This window comes from Rhipicephalus microplus, chromosome 3, assembly GCF_043290135.1.
Source record: "Rhipicephalus microplus isolate Deutch F79 chromosome 3, USDA_Rmic, whole genome shotgun sequence".
NCBI lineage: Eukaryota > Metazoa > Arthropoda > Arachnida > Ixodida > Ixodidae > Rhipicephalus > Rhipicephalus microplus.
The window spans coordinates 18,387,282-18,412,217 of record NC_134702.1 but is presented as its reverse complement, the minus strand read 5'-3'; the positions used below and the strand labels follow the sequence as shown (position 1 = coordinate 18,412,217).

Here is a 24,936-nt window from a genome sequence, read left to right as displayed (position 1 = left end):
ACTTCCTTCACCTCGTTCCTGATTCATACACGACCTTCAGCGTAGCAGGGATGCACTGGTATTAAAACAATGCGATGGGGTCAAATTGCTTTTTTGACCACTTAGGGTTTTTACTGAACCCCAGGTAGTCGAAATTTCCGAAGCGCCCTTTCCTATGCAGTCTCTCATAATCATACGGCGGTTTTGGAATTTTAAACAAAACAACAACAACAACAACAAATAATAATAATAATAATAATAATAATAATAATAATAATAATAATAATAATAATAATAATAATAATAATAATAATAATAATAATAATAATAATAATAATAATAATAATAATAATAATAATAATAATAATAATAATAATAATTTATTATTATTAGCTGTGTTCACATTACTTTTCTATATAGGAGTGCGGTTACTAGAACTTTGCTTTCATAAAGCTGCCGCAGTCATGCCTAGCACTAGAACTAACGATAGTTATAGTGCGAGAACAGAACGACGGCCCCGCCGCGGTGGTCTAGTGGCTAAGGTACTCGGCTGCTGACCCGGAGGGCGCGGGTTCGAATCCCGGCGGCGGCGGCTGCATTTCGGATGGAGGCGGAAATGTTGTAGGCCCGTGTGCTCAGATTTGGGTGCACGTTAAAGAACCCCAGGTCATCTAGATTTCCGGAGCCCTCCACTACGGCGTCTCTCATAATCATATAGTGCTTTTGGGACGTTAAACCCCACATATCAATCAATCAAGAACAGAACGACGACAAAGGGACAAGAGGGTTTGTCGTCGTTCTATTCTCGTGCTATAACTATCGTCATGTCATACCAACTAGCCCAAACTGCCACACTAGAACTAAGTTGCAAAATTGCATAGTAAGTGCAATTGGTCAAGTACCATGCATTACACATGGTTCTTACGATATACGACCAGTCACGCGAAGCAAGCACGTGTTCTTTCAAAGAGGAGGCTCTCTTTGGCAAGGTTAGCGAAAGCGTGCACCTAGCTGGCGTCCGCAAAAAAATGCGTTTGCAGAAGCTGTGTGAGAAAATTACGTGACCTCTCTCTCCAGAGTCGCAGCTACTCCCCCAACGACTACCTGCAGGATGCAGCCATGGTCGTTGTTTCCCGGTTAGGTTGACGGCATCGCACTTCTGGTAGCATCGCTGCAGCAACTGTACCGCGACTGTGCCTCGTGGGTGCTGAAACTGTGATGTGGAAGAGTAACAAACCCTCACCAGACTTCGGAGAACTCATCCATAACAATAGCCAAGCGAAAACCAAAACTTTCGTGTTTTCATAAGCATTAGCGTGCTCACGGGAAAAAGAAAGGAAGACAGGTGGGAGGAAGGAAGGGAGACATTTTAACACGTGCTTTTATAGAGTAAATGATGAATTGGAGTCCTTCTGACAATTTTTAACTATTGGGGCTCTCATTTTCTAATATTGACATGCGTTATACTTTCTACAGAAATAATGTCGTTAATGAATAAACACGGCTGATGTTACGAATACGACACAAAACGAAGTGACCAAACGAAAATACTTTATTCCCACACTGCAAACTATAGACACCAGAGTACACGATACAGATATATACAGGCACGGAGGAGTCATACAACAAACACCAAAAATTTGTCCCATAGCAACACAACAGGTGTCCCTATATGTCGAGAGTTACCAAAGTCATGCCAGCAAACGAGAACACGCTATACAGTGACGTATAAAACACGCGCTAAATGCTCCGCGTGGCTTAAGACATAAAACCAGATTCAATGGCCAAATCTCGCTGTCAAAAACATGTATTCTGTCTTAAGAGTTCTTCAAGATTAACTTCAATGAGCACGAAGTCGCTTTTGCTCTACGATTGTTGCCGTACAAAAACTCATCGGCCTGCTTGAAGTCTTCGATCACGTCGCGCAGCATATTTTGCGGTTACCTTTTTCAATGATAGTACGGGGGTATCTCAGAATCTGTCTTTCTGCCCCCTCACTGGCTTGCGCCATATTCGAGTTAAACTTTTCATCGTCGCAACCGGTGGTGCATTGCAGAACGCCGCAGAAGTTGTGATAAGAGTTCATGTGAGCAAATGCATTCATGCAAGCAGGCGTCCTTTTGAATTCGATGATAGCGTCCGCCACACAGCTGGCGATGCTCCTCGCGGAAGCATGTGGTGACATCAGCGGAAGCATGTGGTGACGAGACTTCCTGCGCTCAGGACGATACAAAAGTCGAATCTTCTGTATCGCGCAATTTTCGAGAACCGCGAGTCGAAGATGTTGTTTCAGTTCTTCGAATTCGACTTGAGCGTCTTGCCAAATTGTCAGGTATGCAATGCTAGAGGGTCTTCCGGAGGGTTTCTTCGAACGCTATCGGGACGTCGCAAGACAGCTGCCATCCGCGACAAATAACACGGAGTATAATGAACGCGAACGCGCCAAACCTTTGAGTACCCTGACTACAAAAACAGCGGCCACGTTGCACAGCACTTTCACTTCTGTTAGTACATTACTGTTAGCAAAGAGGTCGTGCAGACTGGTGGCTTCGGCAGCAATCATGGGTACTACATACCAACCTTCCAAGTACACGTCAGGGTGTCCTGCGCGTGATCGAGCATATTGCTAATACAGTTCCCGGCTGAAAGAACGGAGGCGTGCGGTCCTATCACTCGAAAATCGCGTCGTTTCGTAGTCTTGCTTGGTCCAATTGATCGACTGTTCACTTTTAGGCACGTTCACCGAGGCCTAGTTTGGCAATACGCTTGAGCATCAAGTGGTTTCCTTGATGCTCACGTGCTGACGTACTGCTACGGGTACGTGTGGTCAGGCCTTTACTCATATATCTGCGTCTGACGCCGAGCGCTGCCGCCTCGCGCAGGGTACAGAGTAGCGCATGGGCGGGCACGTGACGCAACGTCTGGCGTAACCGAGTGGTCACGCGTGGTGTCCAGGCAGGTAGCTACGCTACCTCCTACACTTTAACGATGCAGGGGTACAGAGGTGCTAACGGTCGCTAGGCATCGCATGGTTACGTCATCGTGGTGGTTACGGCCGGCTTGAGTGTAAACAGCCGCGCTGTTCAAACTCAAGATTTCACCCTCTGATTTCAAAATATAGAATTATCTTAAGCTGCGAACCTGTGCATGGAAATGTGAACCTATACTAAGTTCTTTAATATATATTACCTACTGCTCCAGCAAATAACCAACTCAGTAACAACGTGAACGTAATGATAGCCACAACTTCAAACTGAAAAGAACGCTTTTTTCTTTATGCGAATATCGCGGAAGGGTAAACGCATAACTGAAGCGGACAGTCTCTCACGAAGTGTTCTGCTTCGTAGTAGCGTTCGTACTGCTGCCATCTTTCGTTGACAGAATCAGCCACAGGTGCTCCTCTTTTTTTTTTCTTTTTTTCGGCAATCTTGATTGACTTCATTTTAGTTTTCTTTTCCTTCAAAGCAAGTTCGTAAATTCTCAGAAGACCTTCCCACTTGCTGGTGATGATAAACACGTTTCACTTACTTATAATGCCACGTTCCATTGTTGACACGCCAGCGGAAACTGCAGCTGCACTAAAACATTTGCTGTCGAAGCAGGGGCTTCATGCGGCGACGACACAGGCGGCGCTGTTCAGAGAGATTAGGTTCGTATCTACTCTCTGCTTAATTATTCGAACGTCTTAAAATTTATATATGCGTTCGTACATGGCTATTGAACGTCGAGCAAGCAGGTTAAAGCACCAAAAATATACAGAACGTGAGCTGTAATCGAATACTAAATGACAAGCTTTACGGGCGAAGGTGTGTACAACAACCGCTACTAATATTGTAGTAATGGTGAGTATTTTCGTAATAGAACTCTGACGGTGACCTAAGTTAGAATACGTAAAAATATAAATATTAGCAAAAGTAAACTGTCTTCTGGAGGAGTGAAAGTTTTTAGAGCAGACGAGCAAGTTGGCAAGCTGTGTTAGCTTTAGGAATGTCTATGGTGTAAAATGTCCAACTGTATGTGCATAAAACTATTGCTGTCACCATATACTGCCACAGAGTCTGATGACCCAGTTGTTCGGTCTAAAGTAAATGGGTGTTAGATGATATTACATGTTCTATATTTGATAAAGGGAAATTGGATTGAGCGTTATGAGGAGCAACTATAAAATATTTTAAAACAATGTCGTGCGAAAAATCGACGCCGTCTTGGGTGACGAGAGGCAGGCGCAGATGTCACGCGATCAATAGCGCATCCAGTCAAGGCAGGTGCAGGTGACAGTTTAACAACGACATGGGTGTAGCACCGCAAGCAGCAGACTTCTCACCCGAATTGTGACAGATTAAGTAGATGGTGGGAGGACTATCGCTTTACGACATGCAATCGCACCATCGAAGGATAGGCATTAGAAGGCTGTGGCCGGCAGCACACAAGCACACTCGGCAGCACACTCCAAGTAAACTCAAATGGAGTTAAGTGGATCAGAAAAGGCGCCAGAATTCAAGCTATATGTACCCAAAGTAGCTTTTTCATTTAATATTGCCACCAAACTGGTTGCGAAATAGAACAGGAGTGGTATTATGAACAGCGTCTTTACTATTGATGAATAAGTAGAACCATATTGAATACGTGAAACCAAAAATTTAAATGTAGGCAATAAATAGCTAAGGCGCCAATTGGAAATTGTCGTCATCAAACGGGCAAAAAAGCAGCCAATTTGGCACAAAGTAGCCACCATCGGCAACCCTGAATGGAGTGGGAACCTATATTCAGTCTTATACATCAGATGCAATGCTAGGGAAGCTATAGTTAGTTCTGCAAAACGTGTCATTTCTCAGGTTACGCTAGGATTTTGTCGTAAACGTGGTCACCGTGATTGGGTCCAGCTGCGTGCTACCCAGTACGGTACCCAGGAATCTTTTACAGCGAAAGGTGTTATGAGATCCCAAGAAGGATCGCGTACGGTGGCGTAGTTGTTCGCCGCCGTCGGTGTAACGACTCTCGCACAAAATAAGGAAAAACAAACAGTAAATAAGAACGCCTAGGACGCAGTGGGATTCGAGCCCTGGTCTCTGCGTGCCTGCCGAGTATTCTACCATTCTACGCTGGTGCTTGAGACTCCTTTGCAAACTGGCCTTACGCAGGTTTGTTGTCGGAAAGGAATCGATCTATTACGAGTAATAAAGCTCCAACCCATTACACAATCTTGGCGTTGTTCGCCTGTTAACTGTGGCGGATACCCACTGTGTGGGATTGTGCGGATTACAAAAGCTTCTGGCATACTTTTTCATCGTCAGCAGCCCCAACAAAAAATAATTGCACACTATGCCTTGCGAGTCTGCAGCAGGTACTACGTTTCTCCGAAAAATGACGAAGGTTGGCACAGTGAATGCTTGCCCACTACATGATTAATGATAGTGGAGTGGGTACCACGCAAAGGTGCTTCCACCAGCTGCCAAAAGAATGTTAAAAAAAGGCTCTAAAAGACCACTCTTCCAGCTTCTGCTGCCACAGTGCTGCAAATTCCACGCAGGCCAGGCGTTTTTTTTTTTTTCGATGAATATTTAGGTGTAGAATGGCTAGCTTTGGGAACTGGGGATTGATGGGAGGGTGTGCGAATACTTTAGTGCCACCCGAAATGTGGAAGCCGGAAAAAAGTTCGAGGGGTGTTTGAAGTCACGCAACTATCTCTGAGTTACGATCCTGGTGCTACCTGAACCAATCGCTCTGACCCCAATACAAAAAAAAAGGGGGGGCTTTAAGTGATCGAAAAGAACCTATTAAAAACCGTACAAAGAACGCGGGTTCTTCGTTTCCAAGACACAGAGCATCCTCATTCATTACTCACTCTTTTTATAAAAACGAAGAATTGACATTACGGATGGTGAATTATTTGAACTATTTTTCGGTGCCAACGCATTTGCTTCGAGAAGGCTCGCTATAGCGTCCAAATCATTGCGACTGATGTGTGAAATGAACTGCAGCTAGTTGACTTGAGCTGTCGACAAGTTTGCAAGGCGGTTTTTCAATTGCAAAGTAAACACTCATTCCAATGTATATTGAAGGATAATTCTTAGGTAAACGTATACATTCTAAACAACCAGTTTTCATGTGCATTTCTGCGATCCGCTGTTGGTTGTTTCTTCCGTGTTTTATTTTTCGCCCATTTTTGTTAATTATTGCCATGTTTTAAACAACACTCGTATTAGGTCCTTCATATTTGTACTCATCTGCCTTTATTTGTCGTTGTTTTTGCTGATTCAAAACTTGCAGGGTCCCTTAAGCATGTGCCCAAGAAAACCATTTTTTTGTATTCTCTTACGATCTCTCGGTCCTTTCCCGCCCGCATTCCAAAATTTTTCTTCATCTCACCTGCTTTATGCGTGGCCTCCGTGATCGGCCCACTCTTGACGAAGTGGTGGTGTCATGTTATGGCGCCATCATAAGACGTCATGATGTGTGACGTCATCTTACAGGGTTAAAGACGTCGCAAATTTTGGCAATCTGTGTCGCCGTGATGACTTCCGTGGTGACGCCATCACGCGATGATTTTCTGTATCGTTCGTGTGGACTCCACTGACGCAGGGCGCCAACGCTGTACGCATGACTGATTTTCACGTCAGATAATGTGTCCAAGCCTTTGCCTTGAAAATTGAGACAGTCCACCAGGGTGGATAAGTGGTTATGATGCTTGGGTACTGGCCCAAAGGTGGCGGGTTCAATCCCTGTTATTGTGGTCACATTTCGACGGAGGCGCAAAGGTATAGGACGGAAAGGCGGGCTAGTTGGTTTGGTTGGAGCGTTGCGGTGGTCCAGGTGCGAAGGAACTCGGCTGCTGGCCCGCAGGTTGCGGTATTGAATCCCGGCCACGGCAGCTGCATTTTCGATGGTAGCCAAAATGCTTGATTGAGGCTGGTAAGCTTAGATTTAGGTACACGTCAAAGAAAAGAACAACAGGTGGTTGAAATTTCCGGAGCCTCCACTACGGCGTTTTTCATAATCATATGGTGGTTTCGGGACGTTAAACCCCAACAATTATTAGTTGGTTTGGCTGCATAATGAAAATTTTGTTCCCGCAGCACGAAGACACAAACTAATATCTCTATACTTCAAAGCATGTGGGTCAGTGAGTCATTCGGAGCGCTGAACGGAAACGAGATTGATTTGCTAACCATGATGTAATAGTGCAATGTTTCTGTTAAGGATTTCAATATTTTTATGTAAAGAAATAGGCTATGCCGTTCGGATCATGTGCAGTGATCATCATGTGCTGTAGCGAGTATGTATTGGGCTTTCTTGTTGAATAAAGGTCAGCTTATAGTCTGCGCTGGCCCTTGTGAACCTTTCGTTTGTGTCTTAGGCCCGTATTCACAAAGCAACTTTGGCCTTACGTCACGTTTATCTCACGTTTCTATATACTTTATACATGCGTTATAAGGGCACAAAAATGATAGCAGGGTAAAAGATAGCAAGAAGAATGTCTCATGAATACTGACATACTTCGTTCATCAAGAGCATCGAAGGTTTAAAATCGGTAATGGAAACTCGAGGTAAGGTTGAGGTTAGTTTTCTGATACGGGCCTTAGTGTTCCGTACGCAAAATTTTCATTATGCAGGAAAGGTATAGGCACCGGTGCTACACGATGTCAGCGCAGATTAACGAACACCAGATCATCGGAATTTCCGAATCCGTCCACTACGGCGACCCCATAATCGCGTCGCTGTTTAATGAAATAAAAACAGATATTATTAAAAATGAGACTGTATTCTCTGCACTTGGAGACCGGTATGCCGTGCCGAAGCAACTTGCGGTTATTCGAACGAATTACAGATATTACAAATATTTGCATTTCTTTAAAAAAAAAGCAAGCAGTTGTTGGTGACACGTATTTCTTTAAAAAAAACAAGCAGTTGTTGGTGACACGTATTTCTTAAACACTTTTGCCCCGGCCTAATTAAAGGCGTCGGTTTTTACAGAGTGACTAAATACGCCTACTCAACAAGCAGCGAAGGAATTAAGTATATCTTTCTACAATAAATGTATCTTCTTTTCTAACCACGGCATTTTTTGTGTTATGTAACTCTACAGCTCCTCGAGAATGATGCATGTGATAGTTTTCTGCGTATTCTTATATAACTCACTGGTGAACCCAGCTTCAGACGCAGCCACACTCAATGGTAAGTCTAATTTTTGAAGTAGGTCACTCACTCCCCTACTTACATTGTGAAACTGAATTAACTGATTTGTACTGAACTTTATTAAACAAAATGTGACCAAAATAAAAGCGTGTTGAAAGCATCTAGAACTACACCAGAAGTTTAATACAAATCCATGCAACTATGACATACGTAAATGTACAGGGAGGACACAGAGTTATGCATTGTGAGCAAAACTCCCAATAATTGCTATTACATGCATTTTTCTCGCATGGTCTTTATAATTTGCCAGCGCCAAGTTATCTTTTCCTCCACTCTTCTTGCTTCACATTCACAATACAATTACTTCTAATAACATCCCCTATGCTTTCCTTGGCATCGTTGTCGTTCCTCTCTCTCTCATCTGTATGCTTCCCTTTTCCCATTCTCCCAGCGTAGGGTAGCAAACCAGGCATGTGCTTGGTTAACCTCCCTGCCGCTCTCTTGTTATTTTTCTCCTCGTTGTCTGTTTTCATCAATATTATATAACGAAAAAAAACAGCCTTTGAATTTACCTTTCTTCCTTTCATTCATAGCCAGTGTCTCGTTCTGGCAGATTTGATGCGTTCAGGAAGTAAGTGAGAAATTACGGCGTAAAGACAAAGAGAACCCTCCACATGACGTCTCCGCAGCCGCGAAGAAGCTAAAGATCAAGGGGCTTTAGAAGAACCTGAAGCCCCCGAAACTTCGCAAAGTATAGCAACACTTTCCTCCTCCGCTCCCGTTTCTCCTCGGTCTCCTCTCCTTCGCACTCGCATTTCAAACGGGACGCCACCTGCCTTGCTGCTGCGTAGCAGACGCCCTTTCGCAAAACGAGCGCTTGCTTGGCAGGCACCGCTCTGGGAGCATTCGCGCGAGCCGTCTAAAAACTGTTTCACATGCGAGCGAACGTGCGGCGGTGGTCGCAGCGATGAGCGGCGGGAGGACGCGCGGACGCGCGTTCGTTTCACATGCGCCGCTGCTACCGATGCTGTTGCGGGACGCCCGCCGCTCTCAACGTTACTAGATTCTAGCAACGTTGCGCCGCTCTAGCGGGCAGTGTTGTCCGCGGAAGGCGCCGGTCAACCGCTGTTTTCAGTGGTATCTGAAAGCCGCGCTCTCCTCCAAGTGTGCTTCATTTGGCGCCCCTGTGCTACGAGGTTCATCATCAATAGCCGCTTGACTTTTACGCGTCTGTACACTGATTAAACTATATAGTTTTAACATGTATCTTACAACAAATAAGCAACGTTTGCAGTTGCTTTTTGTTTTGTCCTAGCTTTTTCACGTATGATTGTTGTTGCGCGCTCATATAACTGATATAACTGGCCACGGAGAAGCAAAAAAAAAAAAAGAGTTTGCTTGTATGGTTTTACTATACAGCTGTTCCAGCTAAGTGAATGCTTAAGAACTGCGAGCGCGTTTTGCACAGCACTTCCCATGTTTCTCCGATTTATTGCTTTTGCTTTCAGCGATTTAACATTGGGACACTGAACGAGGTTTCTGTCAGCCCAGTATACACAACTCGCAAAATGTATACCTAAATTTTTGTGGCTGTTTGCTCGAGTCAAAATAAGAGTTTTTATAAAAACTCCAAGTAGTAAGCTTCGGCAGTGTTTGTGAACACCATTTGGCTCATGCGAACACATCCTTCATTGGGGTTTTCTGAATGGTCTACATCTCTTCTGGCACTCGAGTTCGTATGCTTCCATCCTAAAGAGTAAGCCTCTTAAATTTTTCAATAATTCAGTAAAGCACTCCAGGATGAAGAGTTTAATCAACGGCAGGTAGCATAATATACGTGATACGCTCGTTGTCCCGGTTCTTTGACTGCTGTATATACACTTGTGCACGGCGCAGGTAAGAGACTACGCAGCAATTCTTGCTTTAGTTTGCATTTGCGTCCATAGATGCTGCGGTGGTGAGCAGGAAAGCCGAAGTATCACATCATATCACGCAACACACCTTTGCCGTCGGGACATAGTGACATTCAATTGGTAGCATTCGACCATGTAATTTAGATGCATGTTTATAGGCATCTGTTGCTGCCCTGGTGCCTGAAATCAACAGCTGTTCTTCGTTATCTACGCAGTGTATGTTGTGCTCGTGACCGAGCATCTATTTTCACCTAGCCAGCCGCCCATTCCTGCACTGAATGTCACGGAGAGCAGCTGGCCAGTGTGGCAGGACCTGTCGACCGCCTGGAAACTTGAGCGCTCTGCGGTGCCTTTGCTCATTGCGAGAAAAGCGTCGCAGAGGACGCGGACAAGTCAGCCAGCGTATTAGTGAGAAATCGTGGTGTTGTTGAAGGCGGGAACAAAAATAAAGGCCCCTGATGAGTGCCTTATTTCCCCGAACAATGACAGGAAGCTTCGCGCCCCTTCTTTGTTGAGTCACATCACGAAATTCTTTTTCAGTGACCTGTGTGGAATGCTACTTCTCAAGTACACTACCGTACAAGCCGTCCTTGCTCTCTCGTTCGTGTGAAGCCTTTCATATATGCACCGCGAGACCAAATGTCATCATTTGTTAAACCAGCAACAATTGCTGCGACATAACAATGTTATTGAAATAAAAATAATGTTATAATAATGTTATTGAAATTAAAAAAGGCACCACACGCGATTGTCACTACGGCGAAAGCATCGTCGAGAGCAACGAAAGGAAAACAGCTGCACTTCGACTTCACCAGTGAACATGGCCAGTTCAAGCCGCGACGTTTACTTTATGGAAATATGCGACTTCGGCAATTTCTTCCCAAAAAATGCTTTTCTTATGGTTCTTGCGGAAATCCTCCATCTTGACGTCGCAAAAAAGAGACCGTTTCAACACTTTCATCAGCGACTTGTTGAAAGCAGTGCTAAACATTTGTGAGCCGACGAGAGGACGGATGTCATCTGCTACTCAGTCGGAGCGAGTTGTTCTGTGGAACCAGTTCCTCGTCGCACGCGCGTCAACTTCTCGACTCCACCCCCGTCATCACGTGTCAAACGACGTCACTGGTCGCTCTGCCGCTTGTGCCGCTAGCGAATTTTTCCAACTCTGGCGAATTTCACAAGGGCGTCCAGTCGCCGCGGTAAAAACCTGTTTTGGCCTGGCGCGGCGGCTGCCGCTCCGCTCTTGGAGCAAAATCGCTCGCATGTGAAACAGGCTTAACTCATCCCGAAATCATGTAAACGAGTGTAACGAGCTGTACACTAAAAAGAGCTGCCGTTGGCAGCTTTGGTTAGTGCTACGTAGAATCTACAGTATGTGCAGAGAGCACACACTGCCGTGCAATGGAAGCAACAATTAGCGTTCACATGGTCTACACGACGCTGCGATGTCGCTGACGATCAATTTCAGCGTTTGGTGAGGCATCGAAGGATTTCTCCTTAATAAAGCGTCATAAGGCGTACATCAGCTGCGGTTCTTTCGTGAAGTGGTTATAGACGCACCAGCCATATTTCGGAAGTGCGCCTCATCGGCCCATCTGACATACGAACTATGCCACTGAAAGAGTGAGTTATAGCGTTTGAATGAACTAGCATGCGACCATACGCGATTTCTTCGTGAGAGCTTGGGTCGCGCATATAAACCTTCACACGAAATGGCAGATAAATTATCGCTCGAATCGGCACGTATGTGTTTAGGTTTATCCAAATAAGGGAGCACTTTCACATATAAGGATCCACTTGATATGTTATATATGGTGTGGCCGTGCCTTATTAAGGCCGGATTAGACTCCTTGTATGGGCCAACCACGTCATATATGGCTGTATATAACCCCACACATGAACCGACTCCGCCAGATATACATCCATATATGGTAGATAGAAGCCACATATGCTGACATATATGCTTATATGAGGCCACTTATGCTGCCATATATGCTTATACGTGGCCACATATAACCTATATATGGGCCATGTATGGCGTTTCCGTAAGGGCAACGACTCGAAGGCATGCACGCTTTGCATAGCTGCGCTCGCATCGCGAGTCTCCCCGGCTTATCGGCCTCCGCAAGAGAACACCGAAAGCGATTCGCTCTGAAATATACGAGCCCGCAAGAAAAAACTAACGAAGAGTACTAATCTTAATGTGAGTTCCTTCACTCCAGTTTTTGTTTATTCAAAACATCAACGCGGAATCTCTGAAGCTTCGCAATCGCAATTTAGGTCGTCGTTCCGCGTGCATGCTAAGCGCATAAACCAGCGCTGCGAACGCGAAGCAGTCGGCGCAAAACGACAAGCAGAACACGTAGGCATGTATGTTGACCCAACAAGAAGGATTGCAGCAGCAATAATGAAACCTAAGTGACAAATGGCGACGTGTACTGCACAGATAACTGCGACTTGCCTACGGCATTGGAGCGGGCATCGAATCGAGCAAACGCTCAAGCATATTCATAGTGAGAGGCGCCCAACTAACTTCGTAAAGTGGATACGCAAATGTCCGTCCTAAGTATTCACTTCCGATTGTGTGTAACAATGTCTTTTGTCGCTATAGCGGTTGCACTTAACGGGTGGTATCACGAAGTGCTTTTGGTCGTTAATGGACTTTTGACTGGCAGCAAAAGGCGCAACAGCCACCCACGCAAACGAACAGCGACGTCATTCTAGGGTGAAAAGTATTTCACAGCACGACGCGCACGTAAGGACAAGTTCGTGTACCTCAAATCAGGTGCGCTATAATCCAGGGAGTTCGCACCTCCAGAGCAAAGATGGTAGTCGCGAGCACCTGTAAACAAACGAACTCTGCCAGCGGTACCACTCTTGATGATATCTGGCCAGCGCTGGCCTCGGAGAGGTTGGAGAAAGGTGAAAACAGAGGAGGTGGGCGTATAACCACATACTTCGCTACCTTTCGAAGCTTCGAGGGCTTTAGAAGTAGTGTATGTGGTGAAACTGTGACGTTTCTTGATTCATTCATTCATTCATTCATTCATTCATTCATTCATTCATGCATTCACTCATTCATTCATTCACTCTCATTCACTCATTATCACAATGGCTGTCGCTGCTTATTTGTGTGAACCTTCCTCTTGCGTGGTACCAAATTCGGAGAACGCGTTTGAAGGGTACCATTCAAGGCATTTTTATAAACTCACAACAGCTGGTTTAAGGGATGAAATGAGAGCTTAATTTCTTTTCTTGAAGCACTTGTTATTGTGTAGTTTCCGAGTGAAGCCTGATTCATAGATAAAAAAAAACTCTGCATCGCAACCAGATCAAGGTCGCAGGCTTTTGAGGATTTCTAAATCTAGGTGTAGGAGTGCCACTCTGGCTTCATTGGCAGACAGTGCCGTGGTTGGTTGGCTGCTATGCACTTAAGGGACGGCTCATTGCTCTCGCCTAGTTCGAGTACGAAGTACTCGAACTCATTAACACTTTTTATAGACGCATGAAAGTATATTATTATTTACACACATTATTTTAGGCTCGGATTTCTGTTTCTGGGACAGCTTATTGCCCTTTCATAGTAGTACTGGTATAGTACTCTAAATCATAAGATATTTGTTCAAAACACGCAGTCTTGTTGTGGCTCTGTGCTTTCCATAGTGGAATACCAAATACTCCAAATCGTTAACACTATTTATAAACACGCAGCTCTCCCTTATTGCAGCACACTCAGAGTTATCTGTATGTTCTTTAAACCGAACAATTCAGCTTCTGACGTACAGGTGGTCAAGGAGTAACTCTGCTGTAGTCGTCTACATGAAGGGCTTCAGACATGCTGCGCCGTGGATCTTTTGCTCGCGGCCCGTCGTTACCCGGCTATAGCCCGACAGGCTGCTATATCGGTATAGATATATTTCTATCATTCTCACATGAGAACCCTCTTCACAAACGACCACACAAATTTAACCTAACTCAGGACGCACTCAGTGAATGTATCTTGATCGTGTTCACTCGTACTCGAACTCACCAAAAATTTCACCGACCGGACTCATTTGAACTGACTCGTTGAACTTTTTCTCAACCGCACTGACTCGCACCCAGACTCACCAACATATTACTCAACCGGACTCACTCGCACTCATTGCATTACCTGGGCGAGCCCAATCATGAGTCCGTTAGCGCGAAATGAACTTTCTCAATCATGGTGTGAGAGCTCTTTAATTTTGTACTCGCATTACCCCATACAGGCCCAAGAGGTGTATTAATGGGGGTTGATACAAAACGTTCCACTAAATAAAGCATAATAAAAGCTTTACCCGAGGAGTAACGAAGACGCCACTGTATCATAATCAGTTCTTTACGATTCACCTTTTTATCTTGTACCTTCAAATACGAGTTATTAATGGTCTCAGCAGGGTAAGGGTACGTTTGTGTAATATGCCTTACAAGAGATATCTTTATCAAAGAAGTTCACATGACAAAGTTCGCGGATAGAGATCATGGCAGCACCACTCTCTCTAAATCATACCTCTGACCAATCAGTATTGACGTGGCACATGAACCCTATAGTGCGTTGCGATATATTCGAGCAGGCTAGAGTAGAAACGTAAGCCAATATATGGCTTATAGTACAACTCTTAGGATGAGTAGGTAGGACCATGGGTGGTCTATCAAAGGCGGAGCTCACTCAGACTCACTTAAGAAATATACCTAATAAAAAGTTGGTGGCCGTGTTAATGATTACATAACATCGGGATTTTCGCACTAAAAACACGGGCACATAGGAGAGCCTATTTGGTGTCTCACAAGTGTTCGTCCTTTTTAGCGCGAAAATCAAGACTTGAAGAAATATATTTTATGAATAGGGCTTACCCAGACTCATACCCACCAAAATAATAGTAATCCGGGCTCTCTGAGAATAACGTACCGATCGGAATCTGAGTGAGTCGAGTAATGAGGGAATTTGTCAGCGTATGCCTATATAAAGCATGGGCCTTCTTTCAAATAGAAGTGAAATCTTGTTAAATCTCTGCTCTCGTTCCCCCACTTTAACCTTTTCCCTCTGTCAGCCCTTGCGAGACTAAAATTTGGGACTGCAGCCCACTAGGTGAGGTGAGTTTCATACCTCTGCTCTTACGAAATGAACACATGGTAAGCTTATAAATGGTCAACTTACGTCAATGCTGGGGGCTACACAACATCACTATATATGTGGTGGCATTTCGCTCCCGTCTTCACAAAACAATATGGCGTAAACGCGGAATGATACAACAACCAATAAAAATGCAGTGTACTGACATTTAGGCACCCCATACAGGAGCTTTGTTCACGATCGATTGTGAACAAGGCTGGCTGCCTGCATGGTGTGCCGAAACGTCATTAAAGTGTGTGTTTTTTGGGTCGGTGTATCCTTTCGCCATGAGACTATGCATTTCCCTCGCCAGACGGGTTGCCATCACACTTTGGATTTCACAAAATAAAATATTTGCAATTTTGCACTTTCTGTTTAGCAGACGAAGGCATTTCAAGGCTCCTCAATTTGAAGACAGATCCATGCACCAACCTCTACCAAAAGGTGTGTGGTAACTCTCGGAGAAATGTTTCGAGATTGGAACTCTCTCCGTTGCCCGGCTCTCTTCAAGCGCGTTGGCTGGAAATTCAGAAGGACATCTCGAGTGAGTCAGCGCACAAACTATCAGAATGACAGGTTATCTGTTTCGGAGGGACCTTGGGTGAATGAAACGACGCATAGTCAGTGAAAGTTTAGAAGCTTGTCATGCTCCTCTCCCCGCAAAATGGTCGCATTGTATTGTAAGTATCAACCGACAATGCTTAATAGCTGGCTATAGCGAAGAGGAAAGGGGGAGGCGCTTGAACTATCCCTCCCCCACTCTTGGTTACGCCATTTATTAAGCATTGCCTTTTGATGCTTACAGCTTTGTCACCCCTTCCCTCCCCCGTGCATACAAAAATTAATTGAAGCTAATTTTTGAAATTATTTCTATTACTTGTGCCAAACTGCAAAATTAATCATGCACAAGATAATCTTCGCGTCTAGCATTCAAGCAAAATAAACAACACCCTTTTTTGTAATCGTGCTCATGCTTTTGTTCAACCTCAGGTTTGCTGGAAATGCCGCACAATGTGGGCTCTACAAGTGCAAAGAAAGTCCGTATAGCCTACAATGCTTGTATGAAAGAAGGTAAGCACCCCTTTTGTCAGCGCTTTCTTGTCGTAGCCTCAAGCACACTGTTGCTATCAGATACCTAAAAGCTATATTTCTGGTGACGGGATTTAAGATGCCAGTATGTTTTCAGAGAAAATGCCGCAGTTTAATCACAAGAAATACGACCAAGTGCTGTCATATTTGGAATAATGTTGTAGTAAAAAACTTCGACGTGTTTAATGCTTGGTACAACAGGTTCCTAAGAAACAAGTGTTACATGATAATATTTCTAGGCCAGGAAAAAGTTTTTCTCGGGCTGCAAAGAAGGGAAGAGAAATGACAGAGAAGGAAAGGCAAGAAGCTTAACCAGTCCAGGACGGGGCTGCAAAACTTTCTTTCAGATGGCATTTGGGTAATTGAGCTGCATTGAAGAGACCCTGCCAGGTTTTTAAAAGCAACCATCAGATAGGAGGAGGAAGAAGGCAAAAGCAGAAGGCAGGGAGGTTAACCAGAAAAACATCCAGTCGTCTAACTACACTGGGGGATTTGAAAAGGCTACAAGAAAGATGAGAAAGAGAGAAGAGAAGGAAAAGAAAATAAAGGGGGAGAGACAAACAATAAATTCCCTGCAGCAAGTAGAACTCCACCACATGTTAGAGGCGTTCACACAAACCCGTCTTTCTCGAGAAACACAGCAGGGCTTTCACTGCCTCGTGGGCTGTCGAGGGATGTGGACAGTGCTGTAATAGCAGCTGCACAGAAAGAGGCCGATCATCCAGTCACCGCGTAATAAAAGTTTATCCAATTCAATCCAGTCACCGCAATGCGTTGGCAAGTACTTGTCTGTTTGAGGCAAATAGAGGACAGTGACACCGCTGGTGTTCGATATTTTCATAGGTGCCGCAAACATCGCATGCCGAAAACTTTATTAAAGGAGTACATAGCCTCAAAAATTGCCCACCTCAGATATCTTTAGAATACATTATTGGCTGTCCCTATTTTCTCGCCCAGACGTGAGCTTTACAGAAGCAACGCACTGGAAAGAAGTTACCTCACGGACGCGTCATGACATTTAGCACTTAGTCTTTTTTTTTTCCTCGAGCACGTGGCTTACTTTAAGTGAGGTTGCGATCATGCGCCCCGGCATGTGGCGCCCTTCCGCGGTGACATGAGTAACTGTGCAGCGCACGATGATCTAATCAGCGAACGGCCGTGAACTTGGATATATTGCACGGTCATTCGGCTATATGACGTTACTTGTAAATGTAATAATAATAATAATAATAATAATAATAATAATAATAATAACAATAATAATAATAATAATAATAATAATAATAATAATAATAATAATAATAATAATAATAATAATAATAATAATAATAATAATAATAATAATAATAATAATAATAATAATAATAATAATAAAAATAACAATAATATCTAGGGGCTTACGTTTCAAAACCAAAATATGTTTAAGAGGGATGTCATAATGGAGTGCTTCAGAAATTTCGACTATCTGGCGTTCTTCAACGTGCACTGACATGGAAGAGTTCACGGGCCTCGATCATGTCACCTCCATCAAAAAGCGACCGCCGCAGCCGGAATCGAACCCTTGACTTTCGGGGCAGCAGCCGATTACCCTAGCCATTGATCCACCGTGGTTGACTTGTGGAAAGAAAAGGAAACGATTTCTTGCTGGCCGTCAATATTATTTTTTTTTTGTGAATTCCAGGCTGCGTGCCCCGCTGCAATCTTTGGCTCGCGTGTTCTCAGGGGTCTCGACTGCCGATCGGCAGCGTTTTCTGACCATGATTTTTTCAAAGAAGTGTTGCAGGGCTCCTTGAAAGGTAATTACAGCTATCAATTTTGTAAACAATCGATCGTGCACATGACAAGTCAAATTTTCTGAAACACCAGAATTACTTTACCATTAAAGCACATGCAATTGTTTTTACGACCACTATGGTTCGGAAAGATTTTCCGTCATTGGTGGTCGTGACAGCTGCCACAATACACCGGCCCATGCTGCGGTAAGAGTCACACTTTTCTTTAAAAACAGGTTTTGTATACTACACCGGACTACAGTTTTTTTTATCGCTTCACTTTTCAGATAGTGCCAACGATGTAGAAAGTCTGAGGAACTTGCTGTCCGATTATGGAATATCCGATTGGCCGGCTATAAGCGGTAGCAACGAAGACGTTTACGAAGGAGGATACGATATGAGTTTGCCCGAACTAGAAGCCTTCTTTCACTACGACGTTGTTCAAGACAAGCAAGACAAGTCGAAGCATATGCTATCGGTAATGCGATAAGTAGTTATGTTAACACTCTGATAAGTTACTTATCGTTTAGAGTAATATTTCGTATCACTCAAATTGAGTGGTAGGTAGACAGGCAGGCACAAGGTAATTGCATGGTTACGAAATGAAAACTAAGCAATTATGAACACCAAAAGCGCTGATAAGCGACTACGTCTGCACGATTTCGCGCTAGATTGACAAGACACGTGTCATTTAGCTCACTGCCATGTTGAGGGATACAGCCAACGAATGAAGGTGCACTGTACAAAAAGAAAGAAAGGAAGAAAGGAAGAGAGATAGTAGGGGGAGGGGAGGGAGAGGGAGTACGACGGCACTACTTTTCTTTCATGCTACCGGCGAAATTGAAGTCATGCCCATTCCAAACTGTGCACTTAACGACAGTGCAAGACCTGCTGATCCCCCCTTTTTTTCGTTTTTCTAATCTTTCTTTCCCGCACCACGTGGAATCACCACAAGTTTATTCGACGAATAGACGTAACGGCTGCCGGTGCCTACACACTCAGTTGAATAACTCCCATCATGGTTACTATAGACGGATACAATTTAAGAAGCCTACAGGGAAGGACCTTGCCCAAATCACTTAAGCGTGGGAGGCGTTCGCACCCGCGATTGAAGAACTAGTTCCGCTATAGCGCACTCGCTTTGCGAAGGCAGCGTTGTTGTCCGTCCTGGTCTTGACGTCAGCCTGGAGTGCATGCGCGCCCATTGTTGAAGTGTCGTGTGAATTCACCCCTTCTGAAGTTGTATGCCACTAGAGTAACAAGGTTGCCCAAACTGAAGCTATACACTCTACACGGCAAAGCAACTGTACCAGAGCAGGGAGCATGCCAACCGAGGCATAACACCTACGGAAGATGAAAGAGACTGAGGGGAAGGTTGAGATATCACCTTGTCGACGTCGGATGATCCTTATGGTGTTGTTTGTTAAAAAAGAAGTAGTGAGCTGTTTAGTAGTGGCACCAAGACTGAGGAACGTGCGAATGTGGGCGGCCTTCCTCGTTTCTCTTATTTCGCTTTCTTTTTTCCTTGCTTGATTTTTTCTCTTCTCTCCATTTTGTGTATTCCCGGTGTGTTTATTTCTGTTTTTTTCTCTATAATATATTTCCCCTTTTCTCTTTCTCTCTCGCTTCCTCCTTTTTCTCGACTCTTTCTTATATATATTTTTGTCTCTCTCGTCTATTTTTCCTCTCTTTCTGTCTCTCTGTATTTTTCCACTTTTCTTTTCTCTCTTCCTTTCAAGCTCTGATCTTTTTTATCCTTTTTTTGTGCACGTATATAGTCTCTTTCTTAGATTCTTTCTTTTTTATTTCTCTCTCTGTGGTCATTCTCTCACCTATCAGAGTTATTCCACGCCACGCTGGACGACTCTGTGCACCCATTCTGGAAGCGAATAGGATGAAGATAGCGCCTGCCGGCTCATTGTGATGATGACGTCATGTTGCCGGATTAGGGTATAGGGTGGGTAAAAAGCAACAAATTTCGAAGTAATGAATATTTTTTTTAAGGGTGAAGCTCCTTACGCTGTGGATTGTACTTCTTGTGTTTAAAGTAGCCCCTCTCGTTTAGTCCTTAGAATGTCCTCCCGGTGGCAGTACTTGTATATGATGAATATATGATGAAAAGATTCGAGATGGCGGTACTTGAAATGCTCACTAGATGGACGAATGGGCGGACGGATGGACTCGCGAATGGTCGCACGGACGTACGGAAGCTAGAATGAACGTACTGACGGATGCAAGGACGGACGGATGGACGCTTCACCCAACTCATTATCATTCACTCCATCGATATGCTGCGATTTTTTTTATTTCACTACTTACAATTAAGCATCAATGCCGAAACTTTTCTTTGCGTACGCGGTATGTGCTACGTAAATATTGCCTGTGGCCACCGTTCGAAAGAAAACAGTATTTAAAAAATAAATAAAAAGTTTTCTAAATGTTTCATTTTCTCCAACCTACCAGGCAAAACGAGACGCTGCGTGAGGTAAAATGAGACAGTGTAAAAAAAATTTACGGCAGATCCACGAGATGAATGATGATCAGATTGGGCGAAGCTCCTGGAAGTAATACCATGAAATTTTCTTCCGTTAATTCGCCTGGCAATATTCGCGCTTCCTCGCCGCTTCCCATCGTCGAACATTTTCAAGATCTGCTTTGCGACGTTGACGTGCTGTCTCGGCCTCTCGTTCCCGTACGGAAGGATCTTGCCGACGCTGACGTGCCGCTGCAGCTTCGTGTTCACGTACGGCGGGATCTTGCCGACGCTGCTTTGCTGATGTGGCTTCTTGTTCCCGTACAGCAGGAACTTGCGGACGCTGCCTTGCTGATGTCGTAATCTACCCAACGTAACCTACCCAACGTAAGCTAGCGAAATGGCCTCGATCGAGGCCATTTCGCTAGCTCCACATACACCAAATTTGGTGTTACTTGACGTCAATGGATGACGAAGGTATATGAGTGGTGCAAACATGATAATCATGAGACGCGTGTCATGTAAGAACATGACAACATACCCCGCTCATAGCGTTATCGCGGTGGATTCGCTAGTTCCACATATATTAAATTTGGCATCACGTGACGTGAATAGATGACGAAGGTAAACGACACATCCAAACAAGATAATCATGACATTGAAGTCATGTACGTCATTATTTACCTCCACCTCTTAACGTTGTGGTGATTTGAAAGTGGCATATCAACCTTCCCCATTCGTGCTTCGCATATCCTCGATTCCCACTGTACGTGGGATCTGCCATTTTTTTTCAAAACACTAAGACATGGGAGGTAGGTTGGGTTGCGTGTAAGTTTCATTGCAGATAAACTAGCCGAAAGGGCGTTTCCACTCGACGTGTGGTCGAGCGTTGCCGGTGGTGGAGAATGTGAAGCGAGTGAGAAGTGTGTTGCGAGTGGGCGGAGGAGCCGCCAGCTGCGGGTACTTCGGCTAGAGAGTTGCGGGTGAGGGAGAAAGTTATGTCAGCGCGCACCTGCGAGGGGAGCGTGACGTTAACGCGCCGGTGCGGCGTGACCTACTTGGCACTGCTTCAACACCTCCGGCGAGGGGAACGCGTTGCGGTGGGTTCGTACGGATGTACGAACGTACGGCGTTACACGCGTGAGTCGAAAAGCTGCTTCGCATGTAAATTTCGTGGAAGTGTGTAGAAGAAATTCTTAACGATATTGAGTACCAGGTACTGTCTATGGAAGAGCATAAAGCCGTTCCGTGGGTGCCACACTTGATGAGGCCCTGGCGACGAAAATTCCGCTGCAGAAGCATGACCGACTAACGGCTACACCTGTGTGTTCAGAAAAAGTAGGTAATGATTTAGAGTGCTCGGTACTCTACTATGGAAGATGTGAAAACCGTCTCTTGCCTCACACTTGGTGAGTGCGAGTTGAAAGATAAGGAGCATGCCTGAAACTTTGTGTTTAGAAAAAGTTGATAACGATTTCGAGTACTATAGGTACTCTACTAAGAGAGATCAAAATGCCACCCCGGGGGCCTCACACTCGATGAGGAAGGCAGACCAGTCACAGAGTGCAAAGGTCTGCGCGATCGGATCACACTGTATGTGCATGGTATGTGTGTGTTTAGAAAGAGTGGTTAACGATTGGGGTACTTGGTACTGTACTGTGGGAGAGCTGGAAGCCGTTCCCATGAACAAGCGGCTACATGTAGACAAATATGTGTTTAGAAAAAATGGGTAACGATTTAGAGTACAGGGTACTCTACTATGGGAGAGCTTAAAGCCGTGTCTAATTGTACGTGTGGAAGGATGTCAAACTTGTACAAATATTAAGCCAAGACTTCACAGAGTTATGTAAACTAGTTCGCTCTCACAGCTGACGTGGTGACAAATAGGACCAGCCAAAAACGTGGTTATTGCGCTGGTGAAAACGAGCGTCCTCTACGTAATGGTGTCCCCGGACTTGAATTAATCTTGTTCTGCCACTGTTGAAATTGCAGATCTTCAATCACGTCAAAAAATCTTCAACTTTTGTTTTACGTCGATATTTTCTCTTTGCAGGTTTACAGGGCCTCTTTACCTGTTTTATACGCAAGTGTATTGGCAAGCAATAATGACCTTGAAGATGAAATGCGTAATTCACTAGAACAAGACCGAGTCCCCCCATCACCAGAAAGCCAAAGAGAAGCCATGAACGAAAGGAAGAAAGTGGCTGGAAATATGTTAAATAGCAGCAGAAGCGATACCAGCAGTGAGAGCGAGGCAAGAGGTCAAGACTTTCGAAGTTCCGAAAGGCGCATCATACAAGAGTACGAAGCGTACGTTGAAGCAGTGATCGAATCCTTGAACGGGTTAGTCAGCAACCAATCGAAGGAGCTGGCGAGAGGAATCGTCAGTTTCGAAGCGCATTTGGCCGAGGTGAGGGTTTAATTCGTTTACGTTACGATATGTATGCAACGCATGCATTGCACGTTGAAACCGGTACTGCGGGTAATTTGACCAACGCTAAAAGACAATGTTTAAAGAAGCTACCTGCGGGCCACTGGGAGTCTTATTTTTAATCTTTTTTTCTTGGTTTTCTTCCTTTGCATGTCTTTTTTTTTCAATGTCTGCACACTCTTTCCAATCTGTATTTCCCACCTCCCGCGCAGTGCAGCCAACCGGATGTTCCCATCTTGGTAACCTCTAGGCCTGTCTCTTCATCTCTCTCTGTCCTTCTATCAGGCAGGTAACCCTGCACAGGCGATCACACGCAATCGTTCTAACTCGCATTGACCCGAGGCAGATGTGGGCAGCAACCACTTTTCAATGTCGTCGTGAACAGGACATCGCGATATAAGCGAAAGCGATGGAGGTACTGCTAGAATTTTCGAGAACAGACTTTCGCAAGGAGTTGGAGGCTAATAGTGATATTGCGTAGGATGACAGACTGTGAAGTTGCGTGCGCCCCCTTATTTCTCTCTCCCTTTTTCTCTTTCTTTATACCCTTGACTTTCAAGCTCCCTAACCTAACAGCAGAGCAACGAGCCTGCCATTCACAACTGGTTAACGTCCCAGCTCCACCCATCACCACACACGGAGGCTGTACAACAGGTACCGGACGTTCTACGTCCAGCGCTTACAAGCCTTCAGTAGGCATCATGAGCCGACGACCTACGGTAGAACGTGACACGCTTGAAGTCCTGCGTCCACTACCTGCCACTACTATATAACGCAGCAGTGTGGTTTAAGCTCAGCTGTTTTACTTTATGTTCTCTACTTTCTCTCTCTTTTCATTCCTCAATCCCCTTCTCTCGGCGTAGGATAGCAAACCGGACGCTCGACTGGTTGACCTTCATGCCCTTCATTCTTCTACCTCCTCCTTCCCCTCTTCCTATTTCTATTGTATCTCTACTCTATTTATATTCTTTTCCTATTGTATCTCTACCCTATTTCTATTCTGTTTCTATCTATATACATTCTGATTTCAGCTCATGTTCTTATTACTTATTCAAAAATAATGCAATGCTTTGTCGATAAGGAAACACGTTCGAGGCGGTAATTGTATGCAGTAAACAATATGTGTCTACATTACTGCGAACCGAGCTTTATCTACTATGATGTCTACTCCACTTCTTGACTCGTATTAGAAAAAGAGGGAAAGTATGAAGGACAGGCACGTTAGCGAAACGTTGTGCGACTAGCTACCTTATACTGGGTGTATATTTAACCGCTTACATGTTTCAAGATGCTGCCTTGGCATAAGTGAACTGTGCCTCTCTTGTCTTATAAGTTTATGATCTTCTGAAAAGCAGACACGTTGGGAAGTTGGGCACTACATGTAGCTCTGATGAAAACGTGAAGTGCATTTTTCGAAGATAGCATTTACATATTCATAACATTTTTTTTAGAGTACCGAGGCGGGTAGTAACCCTCGGTTCGCTCCTTGAGATTGCATCTTTCGTTGTTTACAGCTTGCAAAAGCAGACGCTGAGGCTCAACGGAAGACCGCGATCTACACATCATTAAGAAGACTGAACGAAGAATACCCCACGGTAAGAACCAGCATTGGTGTCTGGCAGTAATTATTCGTGTCTAAGTTTATTTAGCTCGAAAAAATAACCGATACGAATCCGAGCACACGTCGAAACGTGGAATAAATGCGGAGTGGCATTCCAGCTTGCAATTATTGTTTAAATGTCGCCGTCTGAAACAAAAATGCGGCACTGTTGTCACACGTAGTGCCATCTCTTGGAAAGATTTGTGACTGGCAGTACTATCACAAGTGTCAAGAGGGCGCCACTTGCCAAAAGAGTTGTGGGGGACTTCTTTAGAACGACCGGAAGGACACTAAAGGTTTAAGTGAAAACCACGGTAACGATTCGTGGACGCGACATTTGCACTTCGGTGTATGCGAAATGCTGGAGGCCTGTGCAGTACTTCGATAATGGTACACTTGAAAGAACACC

General features: G+C 44.6%; 1 protein-coding gene across 1 annotated transcript; it reads left to right on the top strand.

Annotated features, from left to right (window-relative positions):
* Positions 1–893: 893 nt before the first annotated feature.
* Positions 894–24,525, top strand: LOC142802695 (uncharacterized). The gene is made up of 7 exons (XM_075887667.1): positions 894–968; positions 1,057–1,115; positions 10,284–10,420; positions 15,542–15,706; positions 16,153–16,233; positions 22,550–22,906; positions 24,442–24,525. The coding sequence occupies exons 1-6, from the start codon at positions 894–896 to the stop codon at positions 22,600–22,602; spliced, it is 570 nt and encodes a 189-aa protein (XP_075743782.1). The 3' UTR covers positions 22,603–22,906; positions 24,442–24,525.
* The last annotated feature ends 411 nt before the right edge of the window (positions 24,526–24,936 follow it).